The sequence below is a fragment of the Dipteris shenzhenensis genome, chromosome 31 (assembly GCF_047967505.1).
Source record: "Dipteris shenzhenensis isolate YYH24624 ecotype China chromosome 31, Dip_SZ_1.0, whole genome shotgun sequence".
NCBI classification, from domain to species: domain Eukaryota; kingdom Viridiplantae; phylum Streptophyta; class Polypodiopsida; order Gleicheniales; family Dipteridaceae; genus Dipteris; species Dipteris shenzhenensis.
In genome coordinates, this window is record NC_141626.1 from 27,381,330 (window position 1) to 27,392,609 (window position 11,280).

Genomic DNA, 11,280 nt, shown 5'->3' on the forward strand with positions numbered 1-11,280 from the left:
AACTATTTTAAGACCTATAACATTTCATGCAACAAAAGAACTACAAATACTAAAGTTATCTAAAGGAACTACTTAAGAAACTAAAATATTTCATGCGACTAACAAAATAAAACACTAGGTTTGTCCAACTAGTATTTGAGTGCGAGTGGATTTTGGCTGGCAAAAATGAGCCCACCATCGACACCAAATACCTTTTTAGAAGGATAAACAAGACTTACAAATTTGGTTTATAGCTTTGTTTATCCCTTCTTTTAGTATTTCTTTTCTTTCCCAAGATTCCACAGAACACTAGGAATCTTGGTAATGAGAAAGCTATGTAGTTGAAATTCATGCTAGGTAAGCTATGTAATTAAAATTTACCATGCAGTAAAACACAACAGTGCACGGTGTTGCCAATAGCACAATGCCATAAATAAAGACATTGTACAGTGTAAATATCATAACAGGGTGTGCTTCTACTCCATGTGGTGTGTTTGCACATTACCACATGGTGTTAGATACACCACCCGATATAGGTAATCTCGGTCAAAATTCACTACAGCTGCATTTTAAAATGCTCCTAGGCTGATTAAAAAACGTTTTAACATTTTAATACCTCATTTTAAAATGTCATTGAACAAATTAATACCACTTCAAATCCCTGCTGGTGACTTCCATTGCATTTATTGCACCTCACAACTCTTTTGCTATAAAGGCCCCAAGCGTCCCTTTCTTCTAATCTACAAATAACCATGGGTTAACAATAGCGTGGACCCCACACCTTGTAAATGAAATTTATTGGTTTTTCTAGAATATTTTGGTTATGAATATCTTAGCTATATGCAAATTTTTGTGATCACATTACCATGACTTTTCTCCACTTGGCCCATAGGTTCTCTAGCCTATTTTCTCTTAGGTCTACCTAAAATAAAGCTTTGGAAGGTCAATCCCTAACAAACAACCAAAGATGCCTACACTTGATCCAAGTTAGCTCAGCCCATTCTAGCTCAACAAATTAAGTCCCCTCTTTCACTTTAACCAACAAAGTTACAACATGAGAATCTATAAGAGAAATTAATACAACATTCTACAAATCTTATCAAATACCACAAAGCTACCCCTCTAGAGCTTATCTCTCCTAGTACAAGTTTGGTGGTCCCATTGTCTAATAGCTACATCACACCTAACACAAGGATCTATAGTGCCTACTCCACACTCCCTCCACTTCCTACATACCAACTCACAAAAACATTCATGCAATAAAAAGCTTAAATTGTATTTGAATTGTACATCCAGGCACCTCCCAACCTCCAGTGATTATGATCAAATAGCCCGCAATGAGTTAGATACTTCCCACTCATTAGGGCATCCACTACCCATCCTTTGAGAGGCATAAAACCTATCTAAGTAGTATACATACATAGCTAAAAGGTCTCCCCTTTCCTCCCATTGTCCAAGAAAGCCTGCTACCCCATTTAGGTCATGGTTTGCTTGAGTGTAGCCATTTTTTGTGAGGTTCAGGGAATTCTCTGTATATAGGTATTTTGCATGACCCATAACTTATGCATTGCTCAACGGAATTGGAAAAACTTTGTCTTTGAGTTGTAGTACACATTTCAAACTTGAACATGAGAGCCAAAATTTATGGAATAAGGATTTGAAACAAGACCATTAAAGCATTACAAGTGCTATGTTGCATGTGAAGCATGCATCCTGAAGACTATAGGATATAGTAATTTATTAAAAAACATCAAATATTTGTTCATACATACACGCAACCAAGTAATCATTCAAAAGTACATTACATGAGATTCTTTGAACCCAAGGACACACCTAAATAAGAACATTAGGAATGGCTTAACGGGCCTCCAATGTTGTGCTAAAGTGATGCATACCCATTTGAGGGCACGCTCCATAGCTTTTTTTTAATTTGTTGAAAACCAAAACAGATTGAAAATTTGGAATCCAAACTAGTGGGACTACTGCATGGTGGTATTAAAACATTGATAGTTGTTGCTGGTATTGGCATCCCTAAAATGGAAGTTGAAAAAGTGTAATTTGTGCATGTGCAAATATCTTTTAATAAATCCAACACTATTTGCAATTTTGAATTGTTTCTTTTTCCATGCACTTGTTTGCTATATGTCTCATAAGCATGCCAAAGGTCATTGCACTTCATAATACACAACATCAAACTCGATAGCATGCCCTTTGGCATATTTGTTTTGAAGCATTTTAGACCACATTGCACTTGTTTGGGATGTCCAATTCTACTGATGTGTATCGCTAGAGGGGAGAAAACTAGCGGCTAAAAATTATGCTACTCTCGTGAATTTCAAATTTTCACACCTCTCGCCCATCAAATTCAACTTCTAAGTTGCTTTTACAGAGAGAAAGGTGTTGAGCTTTAAGACTTACATTAGCAACATCACGAGCTCAATTTGTAGCACCATTCCATTCAAGTACTGCATCCCCTCTCCAACAACTTGTTCATGCATGACTTTGTGTCTTTGGGTATGAAGAGTCAATATTATCCATGCCCATTGTTCTCATCTTATCCTCCATGAAGTTGCTTAAAGAAGAGCAAAGGGAACCTTAGCATAAGCAATGCACCACGATGGATAATCCAAATTAAGAAATTCATTGAAACACTAGGGAATTAACCTTTTTAGCTCATATCATCCTCTTTAAATCACTTCAAGTGCTTCAAGACGCTTCTTTTCTTGCAAATGAAGAACATATTGAGCCTGCCACTTTTCTTTTCTTGTGAATGCCTAGTGGGAAAAGATCTCTTCTCTCCCTTCATGGAAGAAGGTTCTCAATCTGGCCGCTCCGAAGAAAGAATAAGTTTACATATCTGGCTCTCTTTTCTTAATCCCATATTTCCTCAAAGTTCACACTATCAATGCAAAAGATCTAAACCTTGCACCATCTTTTTGCTTTAGACCTTGATTCTAGATTTTTTGTACTTATCATGAGATTTTTTTGCAGTTGATCTCATCTTTATCTGCTTATCTTGCCAAGAAGTAGCTTCTTCTTGTCTCAAGGTGTGCACTACTAAGAAACCCTATGTATCTCATGCATTCAAGGGGTATTTGAAAAACCCCTCAGCTAAAATACCCCCCCAATTAAAATATCCCCTCTTTACTTATGAACTAAGTGATTTTTTTCTAAACTTGAATAAAAAAATTCCTCCTATTATTATAATCCTGTTGATTTTTTTCAAAAAGTTGAATTAAAATACCCCTCCTTTTGAGTGCACGTGATATACTAAAATTTTGTGAGGTGGACCCCCTAAGCTCCTTGTTTGGCTTGTATCACCTAAAAGGAGTATCATAGCTCTTATACATCCAGGTAAGTAAGGAGACATGAAAAGTTATGATCACTCTGTAGATGCATGACCTCAGTCATGCTGAGTTGGTTAGTAATCATTAGAAGTTTCCTACTACAATAATCAGCCAAGTGACTCAATATTGCTTAGATAATAATTTTCTCTTTTGGCTTTGCCTATGGGCACGATATCATATTATACGCTTGAAAATAGACAAACATATTTTGATTAGAAGTTTTACAAATGATAAAGTATTGAAATCTAGATCCTCAGTCTAGCCACGATCAATTATTGAAACATAGATAATGTCATAAATACTCACAATCATATGATCTGAGTTTTTGTTCTTCTTTGGTCACTGCCATACTAGCATAGTCTTCTTGTCTTATATACTTAAAAATACTTAAATAATATTTTCTTTACAAAAACATATTTCTCATTCATAATATCAACATGGCACATAGGTATAATCAAAGCCTATTGGACTGACCACATCCTTGTACACAAAGTTCAGTAATTACTGAGGAAGGGAGAAGGGGGGGCTGTGCGAGAGAGCTGAGAGGAGGAAGTGCGGAGAGAGTGTGGAGGAGGAGGGAGAGGCATAGAGAATAGGAGTTAAGCGGATGGAGTAGAGAGAAGCACACCCAGAGAATAGAAGCTGAGCAGAAAGAGCAGACCGCAGAGAATAGGAGCTGAGGGAAGGAGTAAGCAGCAGAACTGTTGGTTGTGATGAGAGAGAGAGAGAGAGAGAGAGAGAGATGCACAAAGTTGCCCATGGCTTTCCGGGTACTAGGTATACTTCATTCCATGTATTGTACTAAGTTTGAAACATCGGAACACTCTGTCATGCCTTCCTTACATGATAATAAGCTCCTTCATAGGTGCGGCTCTTCATGGGTACATCAAGCATCGCTACCATCAATGCACAATCTGCTAATGTAATTTGAAGGGCGTAAATCCCATTAATCCAGCAATTATAGTGTTCAAAGCTCCTCGCTTGTGATATTCTTATAAATCATCCACTCCAGTTTGGATGGATTTATCACATAGTTATCAACCTGCACCTACACAACAAATCCAACGGACTGAAAGATATAAGCGGGGTGTTTTGGAGCGCGATGAATGGAATTAATGCCAAAAAAGTTCAGAAAAATAGATTTCGTGAACTCGTTTCCGAAGAATTTTCGTGTAACCGCTGTTTACGACGGATGTATATACGAATGAAAAATATATGCGATCCGTTATTGCCATTACTACACATTGGATTTTATCAGCGTCGGCTTTGTATGGCCTATCACCTCAGCTCGTAGCGAATGGACGTCTGTGTCTTGAATCGTTGAAAGTGTGAAGCTGAAAGATTCGAGCCCTTGCTGCTCTAATAGCTTTACAAATTTGGACAGAAGTCTGGACCTTTTCGAAGTACAAATCTCTAGAAGAAATCCTGTCCCGGTAGAGCGCACTGTCACGCTTGTAGCATTGGATCTGCATATTCTTTTGTCTACAGGCGCAACGGAGCAAAGAAGGCTAGGCTTAAAGCCATTGTTGCCAGTCGTGGACATGTTGGAGGACTTCGTGAGAGGCTGCAAACGAGGAGGCGATTTTGTAAGATGGCAAACTAGCTTTCTCTTAAATGAAGGATACGAAGATAAACGCGACAAATGGTATACAGGCAAATGGGTATATGAGGGAAGACCTTAGAACTGAGAAGAGAGCGGCGGGGAGGTGCTTGGGGTCTTGAGGATGAGAATGCGAAGATGAAGGGCACTTGGAGCCGGGGAGGGCGTGTGATTATGAAGGGAGAGAGGAGGCGTGGGTAGGGGCATGCATCTTGAGAGGGTGGCTCTAAGAATGTGCAAAATAAATAGAGCTGGCAAACTCCCCTTTGTGATCATTTTCAGCAGCCTTACCTTACACGTCTCTTTTGCGTGCCCTTCATTACTCTTCGCTTGGTAGTTGTATAGAGAGGTTACCACCCTCTCACCTCCTAGACACTCCTTACATGCTCACTCTCACGTCACTCATGACACATTTAGGGTGTTATTCCTAGAAGAGATTTATTGCTTGCACTTAATGCAACTACCTATTATAGCGACTCCTTGACAATGTGTGATAAGGCACGTTGCACAATAAGTGTGTTATACTTGCGAGTCGGTCATGATGGCCATAGTCTAGGTTTGATGTTGCGATCTAATGTCCTTCAGGACCTCATTGGCTATGCTTGCAAGGCATATGGAGCTTGGACATCATCATTCGATTGTGAAAATCTCGGGGGCTCACCTAAAAAATTTTAGTGTACCACATGCATTCAAAAGGAGGGTATTTTAATCCAACTTTTTGAAAAAATTAAACAAAATTACAATAACAAGAGGGGTTTTTAAATTCAATTTTTGAAAAAAATCACTTAATTCATAAGTAAAGAGGGGTGTTTTTATTGTGGGATAAATTTTAGTTGAGGGGTTTTTTTAATACCCTTTAAACGCACGTGATATGTAGGGTTTTTAGTAGTGCACCCCCTGAGGTGAAAATCGAGGTGGAATAGATGAAGCATTGCATAATCATGGATATAAACTCACATAACAAGCATGGCAACCTACATTGTCGGTAAGCTTCCCAAGGCCCCCTAAAGAGAGGAAAGAGTGTTAGTTGTTGCTAGCACTACAAGATCAGAGACCCTTTAAGGCCTTATGAATGTACCTGTCACTCAAGGAATTCGATCCAATTTAATCTAAGGTCCCTGAAGAGAGGTACGACTTCTTGCCACTTCAACTACTACAAGCTCAAGGACCCTTAAGCTTAAGCCTTATGGATGTAGCCTTCACTCATGGGATTTGATGCAATTTAACCTAACTGATAATGGTTGGAGCTCACGCTAGCATTGTTTGATACCATAAGATCGTGTTCCCTCAACCCATAGTTATACATACAATGCAAGATCAACTCTAAGAAGGATAGGTAACATTAAACTTGTTGTCATCCCAAACCTTGAAAAGTTATTGTGGTGCAAACATCAATGATGTAAAATGAGGTGGTTAATATCAATGTCATTCTAGCCTTTCAGTGCCTTTTAGGGGTAAGTGCAAAACCTATCAACACTGCTTTAACTCATAGATGAACTTGGCAAGCCTTTGAAAGGTGCTTATATTATAATTATGGTAAATGGCCAAGTCCCAATCAATAAAAATCTAAGGGCCAAGGTTAGGTATCCTCCATCATTACTTATTGTCTATTAATAGCATGAACTTGATGGTTAAACCTTATACTTTTTTATTTGTAAATTGCTAAAGTTGTACATTACTACTTAGTGGCTCATAAATAATGCATTCTATAGTCTACTACATACTTTATTCAATAAGATTTTAATTATCTAGTTAATGTAGAAGACAATTGCAATATTGAAGACAATTGCAATATTTAAGGATCCCTCCACATGTTATTATTGGATAATAAACTAGCTTGCTACACTGATATTTGAATGAAGTATTTCATATAAATTGCATTGTTGGCAATTAGATATTGCAACCTGGTTAGGCAATCTGGTCCTATGAGACTAAAATTTAAATGGATTTACTTGGACAAGATTCACAGAACAGGGGAAGATTGTAAGAGGAATATTGACCTATTGAGACTCAAATGGATATCAAATGACCTACAAACACATAAGTAATCACAATTTCAAGATTTTATAAATGTATTAGTAATTTTTATAACAATAAACATGTGTTTCATTAATTTTGGATTGATATTCTCTCTTAAACCAACAATGGGAATTCTAAAACAAATTTGATGACTCATTTTAAACTCATGTGAATAAAAATTAATAGAAACCTCCAAATATAAAATTGGAAATTTTCTCTACAAAAACTAAGAGAATTTCCACAAAGTTTTTGTAGCAAATACATGTGAAATTATAAAACAAATTGATGATATTACAATTGTAGCAAATACATGTGAAATTATAAAACAGATTGATGATATTACTAGAGATTATCGGGGGCTTCAGCTCATACAATTTTAGTGTACCACGTGCATTTAAAAGAAGGGGTATTTTAATTTGACTTTTCAAAAAAATTTAACAGAATTACAATAACTGGAGGGTTTTTTTAATTCAATTTTAGAAAAAAATCACTTAGTCCATAAGTAAAGAGAGGTGTTTTTATTGGGGAGGAAATTTCAATAAAGGGTTTTTTTTAATACCCTTTGAGCGCATGTGATACATATGGTTTCTTAGTAGTGCACCCCTCAAGAAGAGATTGAAGGAGACAAATGTACCATGAGAGTTCTCTTGTAATAAATGCAATTAAGTGGTCCTTTAACAGATGTAAAGATACAAAACTAGTAAAATCTCTCAGACTTAATAATGGTGTCAAATGACATTTTACAATAGTTTTAAAAGCAACAATGGTAAAATCTCTAAGATAAATTATTTCAACATACACCATGCAAAGTTTCAAAAGGCACTCTGATTTGTATCCTCTGCAAGAGTTTCAGATAGGTTTTTAATTCATATGCTTTAGATCAGAAGACACTTATTTTAATATTTACTTTAATTATCATCATCATCAATAAGCCCAAATTAGTAAAGATTCCCAAGGAACGATGGTCTATAGATCCTTCTTTGTAAATATCTTTATCATCACATACTGGATTCTACAAGGATTCTACTTCCTCTTGCATACAAGGCACGAAATGAGTGTTAGTAAGCTGAAATTACACTTAATATTTGTAGCCAAGATGTTTAGTTATTTCATGAAACCTTTCATTCTCTAGATCCCCCCCTTCTCCACTTTTGGGGATAGAAATCCCATCTTTATCCTATTGTGTCAATGCATCAAGACTTTTCTTGTGCTATTTAGGTCTTTTTAGTCAAAACTCCACTCCAATATGCTAGTGATACATCCTTGCTCCATATGAGATATCATGACCAAAACATCCATTTTAGATCCGTGTAGAGAAGAAGCTGACAATCATAATTGAACAAGCGTATATGAATGTTAGTGTTTTTAGAACCAAGCGACATTAGAATCAATCATGCGGCCATATTTCCAATATTTTATCTCCATATTGTAGATTCTCCGATAGCACCGATGACCTCTTGATGACCAAGAGATTTTGAATATATGCCTGCCATGAGTATAAATGCTTGAAACTAGAAAGCGCTTGCAATACACAAGCTTCTTGCAGATCCATTGACACCTTGGAAACAAGGAAAATATTATAAAACAAAGGGCATATAAATAGCTCTCTCTCAAATAGTGGGGCTGAAATGATCAATCAACTTTAAAGTTGACCAACTCAAGGCACTTTGGAAAGGGGACTGAATGGGCAAAGAATTAAATTTACCACATGGAAGGAAATCCTTGTTGGAGAACCATTATCTAAAAAACAAGGAAATGTTTCTGCCTCTCTGTCTATTCCTTGCATCACCGCTCGAGCTCGTCCTTCTTTTTGCCACTACAAGCTTCTTCTCCTCTAGTCACCTCTCCAAGCTCTTGTTGTTGCATTTTTCTTTCCTTCTTGTGTTCCCAGATGAGGTTCAAAGCTTTTTGCTAGTTCTCTCCTTCAAGCCTACTCAGCCACCTTCTTGAATACAGGTAGCTCCTTCTTAGAATGGTTGGCCATCCAAGCTGTTGGTCTATCTTTGTCGAGCTATTGAGCTCTTATCTCGGGGGGGTCACTATGTATAAACCCTCTATACCACGTGCGTTCAAGGCATATTTCTAAAATTCCATATCTGTGTAAATTTTTCATTAATAAAATGTACCCCTTTTCTATACAAATCTGTAAATTTTTTCCAACACTATTTTAAATAGTCCCTTATGTATATTTATTTCTGTAAATTTTAGAAATAAAAAATATCCTTTTGTTGAACTCATGTGATAGGTTTACATATGATGAGTGACCCCCCCGAGGCTCTTATGCAGCCTTTCTTCCTTGCTTGGCTGAAGCTTCTAGCTATTGTGGCTTCTTCACAAGTTGCTGGTGTCATTACACCGTTCGAGCTACTCGTCTGGCATACTCCATTGCCATCTTCATTCTTGCAACTACTCTTGGAGCTTGAGGGAGGCTTCATACTCATAGTCGTTGATGGCGGCTTCTGTAGACTTCTCGTGGGTCTTCTTCAAGAATAGTAGCTATTGCATGCTTTTCTTCACATGCAGGTGAGGCTCCTATTGAATCATCTTGCTTCATAGTTGTGGAGCTGCTCCCACATTAGGCATTTTGGTAGCTCGAGTTGCTTCACTTGCAGCTATTCCTCAAATGCTTCTAGCTCCCACTCGACTTTCATGAAGGGGTGTAGCTAAGCAGCTTTTCACATAGTGTGCGAGATGTTTGGGCAGCTCTTCAGGCTATGTTTGCTCGCAGGTCATTTCCATGTATGTAGGATTGTTTATTCATTGCCTTCAAGATCTTTTTTTAGATGGAAGCTACCATTCGAGTTGCTATCAATGATGTGCTGAGGTCTTCTTTCAAATCGATTATCTTTCAAGCTTCCTTGAATGGCCTTCTTCTTCAAACAAAGCACCTTCTCAAAGCTCGAAATGAAGAACTCTCACTAGTTCAAACTATCACCTCCCCGCCTGAAAATCAATTGTTATCACATGAATTCAAATTGGAAATTCAAAAAAGGAAGAGCAAGTCTCCACGTGGCACTCCTTATATTGAAAAAAAAAACAAAAAACGCGAACCTTGCAGTTGTGTAGAAAAGCATATATCATGTGCAGAGAAGCTGACTGAATATATCGTGTGGCCATAGGGCTGAAACGCTTTCACTGCATATTGCATATTTCAGCTGGAAGTTTTGTCGCACCCGGCGACAGGGGACTTCCTGACGCACTGCGGGTGGAATTCGACGCTGGAGGGGGTGAGCAGAGGGGTACCGATGCTGGGGTGGCCGAAGTTCGTGGATCAAGGGCTGAATGCAAGGTGCATTACGGACGAATGGGGGATAGGGATGGATTTGGAGGCGGATGAGAAGGGATGGGTAGCGAGGGAGGAGGTGGAGAAGAAAGTGAAGGAGCTGATGAAAGGCGAGAAAGGACGTCGAGTGAGGGAGAATGCATGCAAGCTGCGGGATGCAGCTCTCAGGGCCATAGCCACAGGAGGTTCCTCCTATGCTAACATGCAATGTCTCATGAATTGGCTTCTTGACAATTGCTCCAATCCTGGAACCAAATATCCATAGAACTCCTCAAGGCATGGAGTTCTATTTAGTGTCATAAATAATAAACAAGATATAAATAATAAATAAAATTTCCCCTCGGGCTTCAACTCAAGACCGCCACCTCGGGATTCTATCTTCTTCACCCCTTGTACAACGAAAAAAAAAAAAGAGTTTGAGGTGGAAACAATGCTTGAATGTAGTGCAAGTTTCTTCAAGCAGCTTCACCAAATAAAAACACTTACAAGTGCAATAGGATACATAGCAAGGCTAAAAAATATAGCTTTTGTACTTTCTTGTGTGCATCTTCTCTTTGGGTGTTCCAACAATGTGCTAACAAAGGCCAAAAAAAAAAAGGCGAGCTCACAAAAGAGGCATCCCCTCTCTTAGGGGCATTTTATTAAATAAAACTAGATTTAGATAGATAACCCTATTGACGTCGGTGTATATGTTTTCTTTGAATTTCGTAAGTTGATTGAAGCATTTAGGCAATTGATATATTCATTTTTCAAATATATATCTTTTGAAGACATCAAAACGTTATCAATTCCTTTATCTAGACATAAGAAGATAGCATTGAAACCAAGAGGTAATTCTTTTCACACAAATTCACCACTTAATCAATTGGAGAAGAAGAACACAATCACACCATGAAAGCAACAGCAGAATGGGTACAATCTCCCCCCCTAGATGAGTGGCTCACGCTTCCTTATCTAGAGTATTTATGATATTTCATAAAAGCACCAGGGAGCCAAAATTATCCCTCTCATCCAAAAATAGTGGATTTGCTTTACATAGCCATCTTAGGGCC

General features: G+C 37.9%; 1 protein-coding gene across 1 annotated transcript in view; it reads left to right on the forward strand.

Annotated features, from left to right (window-relative positions):
- The window catches only part of LOC147881282 (UDP-glycosyltransferase 85A7-like), a 75,267-nt gene extending 64,860 nt beyond the window's left edge, over positions 1–10,407 (forward strand). Inside the window, exon 3 of the mRNA XM_087370232.1 lies at positions 10,170–10,407. Within this exon, the coding sequence (XP_087226358.1) occupies positions 10,170–10,282 (113 nt within the window). The 3' untranslated portion in view covers positions 10,283–10,407. The remainder of the gene's footprint in view (positions 1–10,169) is intronic.
- The last annotated feature ends 873 nt before the right edge of the window (positions 10,408–11,280 follow it).